This window comes from Pteropus medius, unplaced genomic scaffold (assembly GCF_902729225.1).
Source record: "Pteropus medius unplaced genomic scaffold, Ma_sr-lr_union100, whole genome shotgun sequence".
In the NCBI taxonomy this organism is placed as follows: Eukaryota; Metazoa; Chordata; class Mammalia; order Chiroptera; family Pteropodidae; genus Pteropus; species Pteropus medius.
In genome coordinates this window covers 4,490,217-4,510,000 of record NW_024340692.1, presented here as the reverse complement: position 1 = coordinate 4,510,000, position 19,784 = coordinate 4,490,217, and the positions used below count along the sequence as shown (strand labels likewise).

Here is a 19,784-nt window from a genome sequence, read left to right as displayed (position 1 = left end):
TGTCATTCTGCTACATAATCATTGGTGTTACACCTAAGAAAATTAGCAGTAAATACATATCCTCTAATATACTATCCATATTCAAATTTGTGTTTATTTTTAAATGTGTGTTTACAAAGGTACAGTTAATCTACTTAGATAGATTTTAGGTGCAAGCTAAATATTCAATGCTTCTCAAACTGTCTATGGTAAAAAACCAGTTTTCTGTGTTTTGTTTTTTTTTTATTTTTGACACATCCATACTTTTGTAAAATAGGATAAAAATGATTTATTAGGAAAATGGAATTAAAAAGCAAACACAATAAAAGTTCAACAATTTAGGATGCATGTGACCCACCTGAAACGTACCCCATTTTTGAGACCCTAAGATTCCTTTCCACATTGGGACAACACTCTGTTTTAGGGAGTAGATGCACTTGTAATGTCTAAAAGTCTTCTGACATTTCTAAAGTCTTTGAAGGCCCATTGGGAATCCAGACTCATCGGTGTATTGCTTTTAAACCTGTTGTGCTGCCTAGTTCCAGTTGGTGCTCTTAATTGTTGATCGATTAGTTGGATTTTTCTAAACTGTGTATCTGATTGTGTTACTCTCTCTTAAAACCTTTCAGTGGCTCTTAAGCAAAAGTCCTGAGTTCTTAAGAAGCTCACCAGGGCTTTTATAGAATGGATTTCGCTGATCCTTTCAGCTCTGTCTCTGCAGTGCTGCAGCCACAGTACAGTGTTTTTTAGTTCCTGGAGTGTGTTCTCTCACTCCATGCCTTTGTCTAGAACACTCACTCTTCCTTTTCCTTCTAGTTTGCTGGCTTCTAGTCATCCTTCTAGTGTTAGTGAAGGATTAAGGAATCCATTTAGATCCCCTTTTAAGCTTATGTAGTCCCCCATACTTCTCTATTGAAATACTCATCAAACTCATAATATACCTGTTTAATTTTCTATCTTCCTAGTTAGACTTAAAAGTTCCATAAGTTTTATCTGTCACACACCTTCTGCTATATCCCCACTTCCTAGAACTTGGCACATAATTGGAGAGTCAGTAGATGTTTGTAGAATGAGCGAAATAATGAAATTTTCATAAACCTGAGAAAGTGACTTTTAGAGATTGGCTGATGATAATTCCAAACAAAGCAGACTTTTTGTTAGAGTTAATAACATACTAATTGGCTTATAATGATTTTATTAAGCCATGTTATATAGTAATTTTCAGACTACTTTACACCTTGCTTCCTCTGGCTGTTTTATTAGATCACCTGGCTCTCCTAGGTTGTCTTTCCTTCCATAAGAAATGTGGGTAGAATTATATATATAATCTAACATAAAAGGAGTTAGTATAGCTTTCCTCAGCTGGGATTATTTTGATGTACTTTGAAACTGTTATATTTAAAATATGACTAATATTAATCTTAACAATGCCACAAATAAATTAGACTTATGCCAAAAGCCAAAATCTATATCTCTACACGTTTTTTCTCTAAACCTTCCTTCTCCCCACCAATAACTTAAAAACACAAAAATAAAAACAAAACCTAAGTACATGACCCATTTAATATGGCAGAAAATAAATTTCTACCACTTACTCTTTTCCTAGTCTGAGTAGTTATTGCACTCATTTTGTGCATGTAAGGTGGGAAAAGGCAGTTGGTAGAGATTGAATCTCTACCATGCTGCTCTCTTTAATCCATTGCAAGCTAAATAACTTAATCTCCATCACTTTTAAAATTTTTTGATTACTTAAAGAGAAGATTTTAATTCCTAGGAATAGGAGAGATAATTGTTACTACATTGGTGCTACTGAAATGTATCTGTCATCTCAAAAGTGTGAGCAACATTATTTTTAATATAATAGCAATTTCATCTAGATTAGTCTGCCCATCCCTCTCATTTCTCTGACCAAGAAAGCACTGTTCATTATACTATTTAAAGGATGAAAAGGGGGAACTTTAGAATTCTACAAAAAAAAAAAGAAAGAAAAGAAAACCACACAATTGGAGGACTCTACCAACGAAACAAATTGTTAAAAAAAGAAAAGAAAGAAACCCAATAAGATACCCAGGCTTCATTAGAATGACAGAATAAATAAAATAAAATAGCCAACTTTATAAAGCAAAACTATGGAAGATGGAAGGAAATATAACTAGAAACACACTAACAGTAGGATACTTTACCAGTTTCAGCACAAGACAGACCACTGGTTAAAAAAAAAAAAAAAAAGTGAGGAAATAAAAGCTCTAAACAACATAGTAGGATATGTTGATATCCTTATGGAGATATATATACACATAAAATTTACAACCTGATAATGGAGACTTTGTGGCACATTCATAAAAATTGATTATATATTAGGTCACAAATGAAACATTAGTAACTTCCATAAAGTAGAAATATTACAAACAACACTCTCTGATCACAACATAATAAAACTAGAATTCCCTAACAAAAATAAAAATCAGGCTGTTCATTCAGAAATTTTAAAATTTATTAAATAACACATGGACAAAAGGGAAAATACACAATTAAATTACAGAATTTTAAAGAAATAATGACATTGAAAACAACACATGTTATAAGCAATACATTTATAGCCATGATTAGAGGAAAATTTATTGTAACAGTCTATTAAAAGTACAAGAATAAAAATAAGTGAATTAAATTCCCAGCTCAGAAAACTAAAAATGAACAGCAAAGTAAACTAAAAGAAATTATAAAGAAAAGAAATAATAGTAATAAAAGCAGGAATTAATGAGGGAGAGAATAGGAAAAGGATGGATCTAATTAATCAGAATCTTGGCTTTTTGAAATAATTTATAAAATAGGCAAACCATTAGCTAAATAGCTTAATTTAAAAAAATGGAAGAAAGCACAAACATACAAAATGAGGGAGAAATAACCATTGGAACACATTTTTAAAATATAAGAGACTACATTGCAGGGTTTGGCAAACTATAACTTACTGGCCACCTGTGTTTTGACGTAAAGGTTTATCAAGACAGCTATATCCATTATTTTACGTATTGGCTTTGGCTGCTTTTGTACTACAGTAGTAAGTTGAGTAGTGAAAGAGACCATCTGACCATCCAGCTCACAACCTAAAACATTTACCACTTACTATTTGGCCTTTTAAGGAAAGGTTTGCCAATTCTTGCTCTACAGAAATAAATTTGAAAACCTAGGTGAACTAGATAGTTTCCTAGGGAAATATAAACTACTGAAATTAACCATGTTAGAGTTAGAACCTTAAGTAGACTGATTTTCATAGAAAAATAAAGTTTTCTAAGGAACTATTCCATAAAAATTCCAGGTCCAGATAGTTTTACAGGAGAATTCAAACATTCAAAGACCAAATAGTCCTCATGCTCCTGGGCCTTCTTGCAGATGAACCTTGAAAACATGTTAAGTAAAATAAGCCAGACAGAAAAGCACAAATATTTCATGATTTCTTTTTTATGAAGTTATCTGTAATAGGCAAATCCACAGAGATAGAAAGTAGAACAGAGGTTACCAAGGGCTCGGGGGAGGGAGAATGAAGGGCTATTGTTTAATGGGTATAGAATTTCTGTTTGAGTCCTGCAGTGCACATAGCCTCCCTAGTGCCCAGCTCCTATAGTACCTGTCAGTCATTAGCAACTATCACCCAGCAGCTTTCCCTGCCAAACCACTCTCCTTAACAACTTCCCTAAACAGCTTTTTCTGAAAACCTTGAGGGTAGATTTGAGCAGGATCCACTGATGAAGCATCATGGCAATTTCTTTGTTGTTCAGTGAGTCACAGACATGCCCTCTCCAACAGGGCCTGGTTCCCAGTTCTGGGGGGAGAAAAAGGAGACTTCTTGGGCACTCTTTCTCAGATCAAGGGGTAGGGTGCTCCTTTTTATTATTATTTTTATTTCTGTATTCTTTCTCTAGAGTTGTCTACTTTTTACTTGCCAATCCTTCATTACTCCAGCCCTTTGTTAAAGTTAATATTTTAGTTTAAACTTTCTCATTCAAATTACTCTTTAATTTTTTTTCTAATTGAACTCAGACTGATACAGAAAGGAATATAAAAAAATACATAGGTGTCTGGTGATTTGAACAAAGGAAATGGAAAGGATAAATCAGAACTATAGAGATTGGTTACCTGCAGAGTTGGGGAGTAGTAAAGGGATAGAAAGTAAGAAGGGAATGGGAACAGGGTAGTAGGGACAGAGAGGGAATGACACTTCACTGAGAGAGAGAGTGTGTGTGTGTGCGCGCGCGCGTGTGTGTGTGTGTTGAATCTTAGAACCATCATGTTTCACATGTCTTTCACGTACCTCCAAAGTAATTGGACAGTTAGGTTTTAACTAATTGGGTGGGAGAACTCAGAATAGAATACAAGGCTAACAAGTGAAATGTGTTACAAATGAATAACATGACACTGAAGAAAATGGGGGAGGAAAAAGCTAATCTGAGCTTTGTACAAAAGCATATTTTGATTCACTGCTGTAAGGCTAAAGACTAAAGAACTGTTCATGAGATAGTGTTTCTCACAGGGATGTTGGTTAGCAATTCTAAAACTATTTTCTAGAGTTAAACAGATAAGTTAATAGATTGTAAATAACGGAAGTTGAGTTTCTCACCTGTGGAGGCAGAAGTTATAAACAAGGAAAGGTTAAAAGCTAAAATGAATCCTGTGATTTTAGTTTGAGGTTGAAAGTATCAGTATTAACTCATGGTTTTAAATATATAACAGATAGAGAAGTACCAAAATACAGATATTTGTACATGTGTGGGTTGGTACACATATGAGTTTCCTACCTTTTTCTGTTGAGAAGCCTAGAAGCAGTGACTGTAGTAATGATGAGATTGTCTGGTGCCCAGATACTGCTCTCCAAACACTTCTCTCCATTAAAGGAACTAGGGCTCCTAGGAAAAGTGGTTTATTCCAGGGCCGAGACAGGGAAATACAGGATGAGCCTTGAGCATCTTAGGGTGCCAGAAAGGAAGGAAATGTGCTAAAAAAAAAAAAAGATGATGGCTTGTTGAAAGAACTGGAGCTAAATTAAAGAAACTCCTAATGGACAAAACTAGAACAATTCAGCAACAAACTAATGTTAATAGTAGATTTTATCCTATAGAGTAAAATAAATATGAGTTCATGCCAATGTCAATGATCAAATAATGAGAGGAAAGAGGTCTTCCTCATAATGTCAATGAATAAATGTAGAATGAGGGAAATTGAGAATCTCTACTAGATATATATCACAGTAATAAATGTTGCAGACAGAATCTGATGAATGCTAAAATTCCTGGATGAAAATTTAAGGAGAAACAAGATTTGCATAGTTTCAAAGTATCTCCCCTAAATACTTATCAAGTACAAAGGAAATAGGAACCTGGCAGACAAGAACTTAATCAAGGTAAACAACTCCAGTAATAAGACATATTAATATCATGAATGTTGTGATAACAGTGAGAAGTACAACATGATTCTTGTGATATTCTTGCCAAAAATGTATAGGCTTACTCCAATCATGAGGAAACAGCATTCAGTCCCAAATTGAAGGACATTCTACAAAATAACTAGAGCTCTTCAAAGGTGTCAAGATTGTAAAAGACAGGGAGAGACTGCAGAACTATAAAAGACTGGAGGAAAAGGGAGAAATAAGAAATGCAGTGGGGCGTCCTGCATAGGATCCTAGGACAGAAAAAAGGCATTCAGTTTAAAAACTTGTGAAGTTTAAAAAAGGTCTGTGGTTAATAATACTGTATTAATGTTTATTTCCTGGTCTCGATAATTATTCTGTGATCATGTAAGTGGTTAACATAAGGGAAGCTAGGTGAGAGATACAAGTAAGGGAACTCTTTGTACTATTTTTGCAGCTTTAAGTCTAAAATTAGTTCAAAATAAAACAATTAAATATTACAGATGATTTTGAAGCCCCAGTAAAGAATGAAGTTTAATTTTTCTTCTATGTATAACAGAGTAAGAAAGAAGCTTTTGGAACATCGGGAAGAAACCATAACGATAGATCGTGTCTGCAGACAAGAAACATTTGCTTACGAAATGGTAAGAGTCTCAACGTTTTCACCTTTTGCCAAGAAGCAATAAACTCTATCACCAAGTGAGTGTTAGTGATGACTGTATGGTAACTTTATATTAGATATGCTTAATTAAGAGGAAACTAGAGCAATGCCATTGGGACTGGGAACTAGTAGGAGAAAAAGATCCTCAGAATTCAAGTGATTGCTTATTTTACTCTTAGATCTCTGCCTTTGTTTTTCATTTGGCTTGGTCTTGCTCTCTGTGTTAGGCTAAATTCATGCTTGTTAGCCAACCTGTTTTTTTTTCTGTTCTGCTCCTGATTTTGGTTTAACAACATTTTTTTTTCTTAATCCATCATCTCTTATGTAAAACCCTCAGAAAAATTCAAGATGGTAATGTGGAATTAAATGTTAGCAGATGTGATAGGTTTATTCAGTACATATTTTTGAGGACCTACTATGTGCCAGACACTATTGGGCACTTAACAGTATATAAGGACATCTATTGTTTCTCCCATTTTTGTATATGTGTCTGTGTGTGTGCTAAAATATATAACAAAATTTACTGTTTTAACCACTTTCAAATGCTTAGTTAAGTGGCATATACATTCACAATGCTTTGTAACCATCATCACTATTTCCAAAACTTAATCATCCCAGAAATTCTATACTCATTAAACAATAACTCCCCATTCTCTTTCCCCCAGCCCCTGGTAAGCCCTGCTATACTTTTTGTCTCTGAATTTGCCTGTTATAGATAATTCATATAAGTGGAATCATGCAATGTATGTCCTTTTGTGTCTGGCTTATTTTACTTAACAAACTGTTTTCAAGGTTCATCTGTGCTTTAGCATGTATCAAAACTTCATCCCTTCTTATACCTGAATAATATTCCATTGTATGGATATACCACATTTTGTTTATCCACTCATCTGTTGATGAATATTTGCGTTTTTTCCATTTTTTGGCTATTGTAAATAATGCTGCTGTGAACATTAATGTACAAATATCTGAGTCTGTTTTCAGTTCTTTTCAGTATAAACCTAGGAATGGAATTTGTTGGTCATATGATAATTATTATTTTAACATTTTGAGGAATCACCAAACTGTTTTCCAGTGTCTGCATCATTTTTCATTCCCCCTAGCAATGCAGGAAGGTTCAATTTCTCCACATCCTTGTCAGTACTTACTATTTTCTGGGTTTTGATAATAGCCATCCCAGTAGGTGTGAAGTGGTATCTAATTATGGTTTTGATTTGCATTTCCCTAATGATTAGTGATGTTGGGCATCTTTTCATGTGCTTGTTGGTTATTTGTATATCTTCTTTGGAGAAATATCCAAGTTTTTGCCAATTTTTTAATTGGAGTGTTTGTCTATTTTTGAGTTGTAAGAGTTCTTTATATATTCTGGATACTAGTCCCTTACCATATATATAATTTTAAAATGTTTTCTCCCATTCTATGGATTGTCTTTTCACTCTTGATAGTGTCTATTGATATACAAAAGTTTTAAAATTCGATGTTCAGTTTATGTTTTTTTCTTTTATTATCTGTGTAATTGGTGTCATGGTTAAGAAACTGTCATCCAATATCATGAAGATTTTCCTGTGTTTTCTTTTAAGAGTTTTATGCTTGTAGCTCTTAGTTTAAGCCTTTGTTCCATTTTTAGTTAATTTTTATATATAGTAAAAGGTTTGACTTCATTCTTTTGCATGTGAATATCCAGTTTTCCCAGCACTAACTGAAGAGTGGCCTTTCCTTATGGAATGATCTGGGCACCTTTGTCGAAAGTCAGTTGCACATAAAGTTTATTTCTAAGTTCTATTCCATTGGTCTATACGTCTGTCCTTATGCTGATACCACATTGTTTTGATTACTCTAGTATTGTGGTCATTTTTGAAACTTAGAAATGTTAGTCTTCCAGTTTTGTTCTTTTTCAAGATTGTTTTGAGGATTCATGATCCCTCGAAATTCCATATGAATTTTAGGATGGGTTTTTCTATTTCTGCAAAAAAAAAAAAAAAAAGCCATCGAGATTTTGATAGGGATAGCATTGAATCTGTATGTAGTATTATCACCTTAATATTAAGTCTTTAATCCATGAATAAGAGATGTCTTTCAATTTACTAAGGTTGTCTTTAATTTCATTCAGTGTTTTGTATACAGGTCTTTCATCTCTTTTGTTAAATTTATTACTATGCATTTTATTCCTTTTAGTACTATTTTAAATATAATTGTTAATATAATTTCAAAAAACTGTTCTTTGCTACTGTGTAGAAATGCAACTGATTTTTGTATGTTGGTTTTATATCCTGCAGCTTTGCTAAATTTGTTTATTAGTTCTAACGTGTCTTTTTTTTTTTTGGTAGATTCCTTAGGATTTTGTACATAGAACATGCATGTCATGTCTCTGCAGAGATAACGTTATCTCTTCCTTTCTAATTTGGTTGCTCATTCATTCTGTCTTCTTTCCTTTTTTCCTTTCTTCCTTTTTTTTTCTACCCTTGCCTGAATGCTCCGGTTTCTAGTACCGTGTTGAATGTAAGTAGCAAAAATGCACATCCTTATCAGTCTTTCACCATTGAATATGATTTTAGCTGTGGGTTTTTTATATATGGCCTTTATCATGTTGAGGACATCCTCTTTTATTCTTAGTTTATGAAGTGTTTTTATCATGAAAAAGTATTGGATTTTGTTGAATGCTTTCTTTCATCAGTTGAGATGATGAATTTCCATCATTCTCTTAGTGTGTATTACATTGATCAGTTTGCATATGTTGGACTTATCCTTGCATCCTGAGGATAAGTCCCACTTGGTTGTGATATATAACCCTTTTAATATGCTGTTGAATTCAGTTTGCGAGTATTTTGTTGACTTTGGCATTTGCAATTATAAGGGATATTGGCCTTTAGTTTTCTTGTAGTGTCTTTGTTTGACTTTGGTATCAGGGTAGCTGACTTCATAGAATGATTTAGGAGCCATTCCCTCAACTCCTCAGATTTTTTGAAAGACTTTGAGAAGTATTGGTGTTACTAACTTTCTTTGGTGTTTGGTAGAATTCACCAGTGAAGCAATCTAGTCTTGGGCTTTTCTTTGTTAGGAGGTTTTTGTTGTTGTTGTTTTCTTCTTTTTAAATAATTTTTTTATTTTTTATTTACAGTTGACATATAATATTATCTTAGTTTCAAGTGTATAACATAATGATTAGACATTTATATAATTTATAAAATGATCCCCCTGATAAATCTAATACCCATCTGACATGATACATAGTTATTACAATATTATTGACTATATTCCCTATGCTGTACTTTACATCCCCGTGACTGTTTTCATAACTGATAATTTGCACATCTTAATCCCTTCCCTTTTTTCACCCATCCCCATAACCCCTCCTCCCATCTGGCAACCATCAAAATGTTGTCTGTATCTGTGAGTTGGTTTCTTTTTTGTTTGTTCATTTATTTTGTTTTGTTTTTTTTAGATTGCACATCTAAATGAAATCATATGGTATTTGTCTTTCTTTGTCTGACTTACTTCACTTAGCATAATACTCTCTAAGTCCATTCGTGTTATCACAGATTTCATTCTTTTTTATGGCTGAGTAGCATCCTATTGTATGTTATATATGTACCATATCTTTATCCATTAGTCTGTCAATGGACACTTAGGTTGCTTCCATATCTTAGCTATTGTAAATAATGTTGCAGTGAACATAGGGATGCATATGTCTTTTCAAATTAGTGTTCTGGATTTCTTCAGATATATATCCAGAAGTGGAATTGCTGCATTCTTCTTTGTCTCTTGTTATAGCCTTTGATTTAAAGTCTATTTTGCCTGATGTAAGTATTGCTACTTCAGCTGTTTTTTTGGTAACTATTTGCATGGGATATCTTTTTCTGTCCTTTTACTTTCAACCTTTTTGTGACTTCATATCTAAAGTGAGTCTCTTGTAGACAGTATATAAATAGATCACGTTTCTTTTTTTTCAGTCTCGCAGTCTTTTGCTTTTTTAATAGGAGCGTTTAGTCCATTTACATTTAAAGTAATTCCTGATAACGATTTACTTCTGCTATTTAGCTATTTGTATGTCATATATATCTTTGTTCCTCAGTTACTCCATTATTGCCCTTTTTGTATTAAGTTGAATTTTTGTGGTATATTATTTTGCTTCCCTACTTATATTCTTAGTGATTACATTGGGGGTTACAGTGAACATCTTAAGATTTTAACAACCTAATTCGAATAATACCAACTCTGTTTCAGTAATATCTGAAAAGATACGTACACTGTTCCTATACATTTCCCTCCTTCTGTCTCTATATTGTTATTGTCACAGAGTATGTCTTTATATATTATGTGTCTGTTAACATAAATTTATAAATATTGTTTTATGCATTTGCTTTTGGAAAAAAATTAAAACCAAAAGTGCAGTAATGCTGGCTTCCATGTTTACCTACATCATTAGATAATAATAACGCTTTACCAGTGTTCTTTATTTCTTCTTATGAATTCAAGCTAATCTCTAGTCTTTTTAATTCAAATGAAGAATTTCCTTTAGCGTTTCTTATAGGGTAAATGTATTGATAATGAACTCCCTCAGCTTGTGTTTATCTGAAAATGTCTTAATTTCTTCTTCATTCCTATAGGATAGTATTGCCAGGTATAGAATTCTTGATTTTTTTTCCTTTCATGGCTTAAAATATGTAGTCCCACTGCCTTATCTCCATAGTTTCTGGTGAGAAACTGGCTGTTAATCTTATTGAGAAACCTGATTTCCTTTAGTTTTCTGTCAATTGTTCTTTAGATCATTGTTGAGTGCATTTAAAACCATTGATTTAAGATCTTTGACTATTAATTTCAACACCTCTGCTTCATCAAGTGTGGTTTCTGTCAAATTCTTTTTTTTTCTTGTGAATAGATCATATTTTCCCGTTTGTTTGTTTGTTTTATAAGTTTTTGTTATGAACTAGACACTATGTTTTTCACTTGTTGAGGACTAGAACTATCTATTTGTGACTTTTCCAAACTATTTTACCAGTGTGTATGTTCCTTGTTGTGTATAGTCACTGATGTTTCTGTTTCATTATCTCTGTGGTCAGCCAGTGTCCTGACCAAGTTTTCTTAAATGTTGCTTCCACAAATGAGAAAAATGGTTCCTTTCTCTTTAAATTTTGTTAGAGCTGCTGCTAGGGAAAGCCACTGCTGGCAAGGGAGCCAAAACCAAGGCAAGTGTCTACACCAGGCCCTTAGGCTATTGCCAGCCCAGCCAAAGCACAACCCCCAAATTTTGGAGAGCAAGGTCCCTACTGCCAATCCTGCCTCAGCCGTCATTTCCAGTAACACAGGCTGCTATCTCCACATCTTCAGCAGAGCTGAGGAATGAGAGAATGGTGATTGGTTTGCACTTGCTGCTTACTTATGATAGATCACCAAGCATTCCCCTGGTTGATAGAAGTTCCAGAGATCCAAAATAATTGATTCCAATCTTTCTTATCTTATTGGTTGCTGTGGTGAAGGTACTGGTCCCTAGAGTTTCCTACTCACCATTTTGCATGACATCACTCCCACTTATTTTTAAAACATCTTTTGCACCTTTACTTAACCAGTTTACCCTGGCAGCTCCCATTTTGTAGTTATGAAGCACATATAAAAGAGAGTGTGGTATATTAAAGATATAACAGTGTTGTAAAAAGCAAGGGTTTTTGAGCCAAACAGAGCTATATTTGCATCCTAACTTGTTGATTTACCTTGGGTGAATCTGAACCTCTGAGCTTCATCTGTCTAATGGCTTTCATAATAATGGAAGAGGAGGTATATAAAAGTACTAATATCTGTAAATGCTATTGTTATGCCAACATTAGTTGATATTCCTGTTTTATCATCAGTTGCTAAGCATTTAGTACCAGACATCTTGCTAGATGCTTTATGTACACATTCCCAGCAAAAGTTCTATAAAATAAGTATTTTTGGTTTTTTATAGTAGATGAAACCAAAGCTGTCAGAGGTTTTAACATTTTTCTTAAAGTAGAATTAGGAGTCAAACCCAGGGCTGTGTGACTCAAGTTCTTGTTTATGTCATTGTTCCACACTGTCTCTTATCTGAGTCCACAGTGCCTGATTTTAATGTCTCTTGTTAATTTGTTTTCTTCCTTCAGGAGTCACATGCCATAGGGAAAAAGCCTGAAAATCCAGCAGACATGATTGAAGAAGGGGAGCTTATCCTATCTGTGAATATTTTGTATCCTGTTATATTTCATAAGGTCAGTAGTAAACCCTTTTGGATTTCACAAATAATACGAGTGACTTTTGTCAAAAGGTTTATTTATTTGAAGAGTTACATACCGTAGGGTTCAAAATAAATGCAAGCATATGCTATTGTACCTGGCATCTTGTCTATATTCTTGGGTTTTTTGTTTTGTTTTAATAAGGAATATTATAAATAAGGCAAATTTTAAGTAATACCTTGACAAATAGGATTACAATTTAATTCTTGTAATGTATACCCTGGTTTCTGCACTGGAAGCAGCTGAAAGTATAGAGAAATTTACAATGATTCTAATTATATGAATTCTTGAGGGCATTTTATGTTTTTTTCCCAGTAGGTGACTGGTGAAAAGGTAGGTTCACCACTTTAGAAATACTTGAGAAGTTACTGAACTAACTAAAGATGCTCATCTTTGATGAAAACGTAGAAAGTTAACAGGTCAGGGGTATCTAGGAATTCCTTAGGAGTCTCTAATAAAAAGAACTATCCAAGCCCAGAGTGTGTGTATTCTTGATTTCCTAAATAGGTATGTCATAAACTTTGATAAGATTTCATTGAAATACTGCTATACATAAATTGCACTTGTGAATTATTGAGCTTTTATAAAGCATCTGGGATATAGTTAGTACTAATTACTCAAAGATCTGAGTTATATATAACATTCGGGTAGTAAAGAGATTGCTTCACTACAATGAGGTAACTTCCAGAAAATTTTAAGACAGTGCTGTTAGATGAAGTTATAATCCAAAGCCTCTTCATGCTAATATCATTTTAGTAGCATCTTGATTGTACACTAGCTTAAACTAAAAAAGTTCTATTGCCGAGTGTCTTAGTCCATCCTGGTTGCAATAACGAAGTAACCCAGATTAGGTGGCTTATAAACAACAGAAATTTATTTTTCACAGTTTGGGAGGCTGGAAGTCCGAGATTAGGGTGCCAGCATGGTCAGGTGGGGGTCCTCTTCTGGGTTGAAGAATTCTCACGTGGCAGAAGAGGCTAGGGAGCTAGCTCTGTGGGATCTCTTTTTTAAAAAGCACTACTCCCATTCATGAGGGCTCTACCCTCATAACCTAATCACCTCCCAAAGAAAGGCCCCACCTCCTCACAGCATTGCTTTGGGTGTTAGGATTGCAGCATGTGAATCTTGGGCTGACACAAACATTCAGACCATAGCTCTAAGTGTGTCAGTTGTATCCATGGTTTTCTTATTTATGAACGACTGAGTGACAACACTTAGAGGCCAGTGCCATTGAAGATTTTCATAACTTACATTTCCTGAGGAGAGAGGGGATACACCGTGCTAAGCAGGGTCAAAGAGGAATCACCAATGTCAGTCAGGAGGCAGAAAAGTGGGAGGGGAAGGCATATGTCACAGCCTTTATTGGGGTTTCTGCGGGAAAGGCAAGGCAGGGCAGGATGAACAGTTTAGGGTTGGCTAGTTTGAATAATTCTAGTGGGCTCTGGGGCATAGGGGTGGTCCCTAGTTGTCTGGTACCTGGTCCTTGATTTAGGATAGTGGAAGTGTTGGCTTGGTGTGTGAGAATTAGATAAAGGAGGTAGTTTCAGAGTATAGGCTCTGAATCCTAGAGGAGATGTTAACAGCTTTGGCCATTAGTTTGGACCTATAACTAATGGATGCCAAACAGACAAATACAGAATTTAAGAAAACAGAAAAGTTAAGTTATGTTATGTTAAGTTATGGGCCTAACTTAAATTAAGAAAATCAGTAACTTAATTTGGATCTGATCATGACAGGATTTATATTTAATTGCTTGTTTCTAAGTGGACACTTATTTACTGTTTGACTTTTAGCACAAAGAACACAAACCATACCAGACAATACTGGTATTGGGCAGTCAAAAACTCACGGAACTAAGGGATTCAATTTGCTGTGTCAGTGACCTCCAGATTGGTGGGGAATTCAGCAGCACTCCTGACCAAGCCCCTGAGCACATCAGCAAAGTAAGGTGATATTTTTTTTACCCCCATAAAGCAAGTAGAAATAATAATAATAAGCTAAGGAAGTAATGATGACTCTAGCAGAATCATAAATATTCCAGTAAATACTTTTTTCTTCTAACCATTTCCTCAAGCCTGTCTCTTCCTTGATCTTTGTCATCAAGACCTTTTCAAAGATTAGGCTATAGTCAGTTTTGATTTCCTTATCTCATGTTCATTTCTCAACCAGTCTATGTACATTTTTCCTTCTAAGGTCATAGTGACCACCGAATTGTTTAACCAATTGATCTCTTTCTCATATTCATACAGCTTAACCTCACTGTAGCATTTGAATTTGCTGTTCAAAGTCTCTCCTCTTTCAAACTCTATATGAGTTTGATTGTCCTAACCGCCCTCAATAAAGGGTTGGAGTCTATCCGAGAGTCCCACTACACATAGAAAGACCTGTCAGTCCAGTGACCAGTACCAAACAGGGACATAGCATCTGATGTTGGTCGTTGCTGGTACTCTCAAAAGGACAGAGAAAACCCTACATACCCATTGGATAAGGACAGAAAGAGAAAAATGGTAGATTTAGCCACCTATGAGGTTTTCAGTAAAGTAGTAGGGCCTTGATCCTTCTGAATTTTATCGTAGGGTAAGCTCGAACTAACTCTGTTACCTAGTTCAACTCTAGAAGACGACCTCAGATTGACTGGCCCACTTAAGAGAGGCAGCATCTCCTGTAGATCAATAAAAAGATATTCGGATCAACTAGAATGGACATAGAGTTTGGACGAGAACCATCATAGTCTCTATTTTTGCTGGTTCCTGTGCAACCTGCCACTTAAATGTTATAGCTTCGTTTCATCTTAGTTGTTCTTATTCTAAATTCTTACCCCGATCTTTCCCTGAATTTTCATAGTTTTAAGCATACTCCAGTTGTTGTTAATCTCTCTGTAGCCACATCTCTCCTGATTTCCAGACCATTATTTTAAGTGCCTACTGGACATTTCCACTTAGCCTCAGTGCTGCCTGGCATTTTTACTGCATTTCTGTAGTTGATTCACTCTGCCACTTTTCAAGGCAACTGTTTTATTCCTTATAAAACTGTCAGCATCTTTTCCTCCTGGCTTACCTTCAGTTGGAAACCTTGCTATTTACATCACTGAGAAAATAAAGTTATCGGAAAGGAATTGTCCATCATCTCTCGCCCACATTTACCCATCTGCCTATGCACCCTGCCTTTTCCACCTGTTAACAATGGATGGAATAAATGGGCTGCTATCTGAGGCCAGTCTATAAGTCCACTGGATTCCATCCTTGACTGCATAAGCAAGGACTTTATTCTTGTAATTATTCCCTGTTGCCTCTGTATTATCAGTGTTTTCTCTCCATTCAGTTGGCTCTCCCATCAGAAAACAGATGTATTGTAATATCTCCCACCCTAAAACCTCTTCTTGACAGTGTGTCTTCCTCTAGCTACCACCTCAACTTTCTGCTTCCTTCTCAGCAAACTGACTCGAATTAATGAGTTAATAATAGAATCTAAATTCATTGTTTCTCTTTTTCTCCTCCCATTTTGTCTTGAACTCCTTTTCGTTCCCCACCATTCCACCAAAATCACTTTTATTTGATGCCACCATAGACTCTTAGTTCTCACCTAATCGATTTCTCATCATTACGTGACACAAACAAACATTCCTTCTTCTTTGAAACACTTTCTTTACTTGGCTTTTAGAGTATTACTCCCACCTGATTTTCTCCCTGTCTGAAGAAAATTGAGTTTTAATTCCTTTGCTGGATGTTTCTCATCTTCCTGACTTATAAATGTTATTAAGCCACATGAGTCCATCCTCAGACCTCTCCTCTGTGTATTCTCTCTGGGTGGTCTCATTCAGATAGTCATAGCTATAGATACTGGGATTCCCAGATTTATATCTACAATCTCAACGTATTCTCTGAACTTCAGACATACATCCAGCAGCCTCCTTGATACTTTTTATCAGATGTCTAATAGGCATCTCAAACTTAATATGTTCAAAATCAAACTCTAGATCTCTCTTCTCCTTCAAACCTGTACCTTACCTAGTGTTCCCATATGCACATTTTGTACTGGGTTACTTATCAAGTGCTTTCGTTCTACTTTCAGAATATATTCAGGATCTGCCCATACTTTAATCCTTTACAGGCACCATCATCTCTTGCCCGGACTGCTACAGTAGCCTATTGACAGGCTTTCTTGCCCCCACCTCTATACTTCTTTTATCCTCTGTGCTAGCCAGAATGACATTTTTAAAGTATTAGATCTGCAGATGCTTCTGCTTACATCTAGAATAAAAACAAAGTTCTTATTATGGTATACAAATAGTCCATTATCTGTTCCTTTCTGCCTCTCAACTTCATATCCTAACAACTCACTCAATTGTCGCCTTTGAACCACACTGTCATTCTTGTTGTTTCTTACATATACCAAGCAGGCTCCTCCTGCTCAGAGCCTTTGTATCTTCTATTCCTTCAGCCTAGAATGTTTTCACCCAGATGTTTAGATGCTCACTCCTTTGTTTCTTCCTGGTCTCAGATGTCACCTTGACAGAGAGGTCTTTTCCTACAGCATCCAGATTAGTATTCTCTTCCCCTGTCATGCTGTATTTTTCTTAATTGTTCTCATCACTACCCACATCATGTATTTGTATGTCTTCCTTAACTTGAATATAAACTCTATCAGGGTAGGGACTTTGATTTGTTCAGTGATATATATATCTTTATTCCTCTGATGATGTGTGGCACAAAGGAAGTGCCCAAATAGTTGTTAACTAAATGAATGAACCACAGATAACTCAAGCTCAATGTTTAAATTAAAATTAAACTCATTATTTTACTGTCTCCTTTTTTCTTCAGCTGAAACTCCCTTTTCATTCCTGTTTATTCTGCCATGATAGCTCCAGACTCTTTTTTTCCATTGCCATATATTTTATTTAGGGACTTCCTAACGGGTCTTCCCATCTTTAGACTTTCCTATATATGGTACTCAAGCTGCCTTTCAAAATCAAATCAAACACCCAGAGTGAATCCTGTGGACGTTGGGTGATTATAATGATGGGTCATTGCGCGTTCATCCTTGGTAACAAATGTACTATTCTGGTGAATGATGTTGATAATGGAGAGAGTCTGTGCATGTGTAGGGGCAGGGAGTATATGGGAAGTCTCTGTACCTACCTCTCAATTTTGTTGTAAACCTAAAACTCTTCTTCAAAAAATAAAATATTTAAAAAGAAATTGATCCTGTCATTCTCTGATCTAAAAATCTCAGTGGGTCTGTATTGCCTATAATCTGACTTCTTAGGCTGACATATAAGGCCTTTTGTAATGATAATTCCAATATTAACTTTCCATACTGTTCACCCCCTACTTAGATACCTTGTGCTTCAACAATGAATGTGTTTATCTTAAGCATACCATACTTTTTTGTGCCTCTGAGTGTTTGAAGATGGTAGGAAGCCCTTACCCTCCCTCCATCCAGCTGGGAGTTTTCAAACCCAGCTGAAAACTCATTTGTTATATAAAATTTTTCCTGACTGTCCTGTCTTTGCCACTCTGGCACCATTTCATTTGTCCATTAGAGTGCTTATAATAATATGCTATTACTATTTGTATGTCTCTCTGTGCCCCCCTAAGGCTGGCGATATTCTGGCCTTCTTGATGACTGGCATGAGACCAGCATCATGACTCACATAAATTTCACTTACATAGTTTTTGAGTTAGGTTGAAATGGTTTCAAGATATTTGGGTTCTTCAGGTTTGCCATGTTGATGCTCTTGGAGATAAATATTAAAGAGAAACAAGTGGATATATTCAAGGCTGTATGCAGACCAGAAAATAAGTGATTCTTCTTTTAAAGGAGAAGCAGTCTTCTTGTTTTTCAACCCTACCAGCAAAAGGTGTCACTGTAAAATTTATAAGATCAATTTAATAAGAAAAATCTGAATTCATCTTTTTCATTCCAACTGTCATCAGTACTCACAGTGATTTTGTGTCAGATCTAGAAATCAGCTTTAGTTTCAGCAACTCTGGGAGGTGTTTTTAACCAGCCTTGGTTGGTTTATTGCTTGTACATCAGTACTGATGCCTTCAGCAATTTTCTCAGCAGGGGGCTAGATGACCCAATGTCTTATTTTAAAATGTTTACACATCTGTTATTGTTTCTGCTTCTTCCATCTAGTAAAATAATATCCTCTGATTATTGAGTGCTTACCATATGCTAGATGTATAATATACTATCTTTAGAAAGAATTATCACTATTTTACAGGTAAGAAAAAGACGGGTCAGAGCATTGTCATGAGTTGCCCATGTTCAGTAAGCACCGGTGGAGGCTGAATTCAGACGCTTGTCAACTAGCCTTCAAAGCCCCATGTTCTTTTTTTGCCATATTGGCATTATACCTGGCTTGAGACCTCTTTCTCGACCCTTTTATTTACTTGGTGAACAGGCACTAAGTTTTGCAGTGATGACTCTGAGCCCTTATGTACCTAAATCACTTGAAATGAAGTTCTATAGGAACATTTTGTAATGAACAAAATTTTATATACACTAAACTTTATTTTTGTTTCCAAAATAAGGCAATAGTCATTTTTTCAGAACCTTTACTTTGGACCCTAGCTTACTTCTTTGAGAGTTTAGATGTATATTAAGTGGCAGATTTTGTGTTAACAGCAGCTAGACATGGCATTATATAGTACATTATATCCTTTTACCTCTGAGGCCACCTAGGGAAAAGGTAATACTTTACTCATATTTTACATGAAACAGAGAGTCAGGGCGATGTAGCGAGTGGTCCAAGGAGAAAGAATCTAATAAGGGTGTCTGACACCAACACCAGATGATCTGTAAATAGGGAAATGAAGATAAGAAAGAAAAATAGAATTTAAAGAAGCAGCAGAGAAATTAGGTTATCTTAAGGTAAAATTGCTTTAATACCTGAAGTTTATATATCTTTAATAGTTCATAATCTGCTTTTGATTCTCATCACAATCCTGTAAGATAGAATGCTGGATATTACTCTGCTTTTACAGGTGCGGAAACTGAGGTCTGAGGAGGAGGTATAGATTAAGGAAAAAGGAACACAGGTCTTCTTACCCTCACCCCGGAGTCTAAGCCTACAGCAAAAGACAAGTCTAACAGTGGTTCTCAATGCTGCTTGTACATTTTAATCTCCTGGGGAGCTTGGGAAAACACTGGTACCTGGGCCACATCCTCACAGACTTTCATTTTTTAATGTATCTGAAGTGAGACTTGGTCTTTGATGTTTTTGTGATTCTGTTATGCAGTTAGGGTTAAGAGACACCACTCTGATAGAAAGTCTGGTAGACTGAAAGTTAAGAAACCTAAGGGTTCAGACAAGTTGTGTAAGTGCTGTGATACTTCATTGAAAATATTTTTTAAACGACAGATAAACATAACTCCACAATCATTGTTATCATCACTGGGGAAACACCATATTCGGAAGTTACTGTTAAACAGATTAGTGTGTTTTTATGACATACCAATTTTGAATTCTTAGAGCAATATCATAATTGTT

At 35.3% G+C, this 19,784-nt stretch overlaps 1 protein-coding gene across 3 annotated transcripts in view; it reads left to right on the top strand.

Moving 5' to 3' along the window:
* The window catches only part of SNAPC3 (small nuclear RNA activating complex polypeptide 3), a 28,111-nt gene that overhangs the window by 1,386 nt on the left and 6,941 nt on the right, over positions 1-19,784 (top strand). For 2 of the 3 annotated variants that reach the window (XR_005655366.1, XM_039874669.1), the window contains exons 3-5: positions 5,940-6,024; positions 12,158-12,262; positions 14,080-14,229. Coding sequence is in view for 2 of the 3 variants with exons in the window: in XM_039874669.1 (XP_039730603.1) it covers positions 5,940-6,024; positions 12,158-12,262; positions 14,080-14,229 (340 nt within the window). In the remaining variant the exon portion in view is untranslated. Of the gene's footprint in view, positions 1-5,939; positions 6,025-12,157; positions 12,263-14,079; positions 14,235-19,784 lie in introns of all 3 variants that reach the window. The other variant, XM_039874723.1, reaches the window with a different exon arrangement.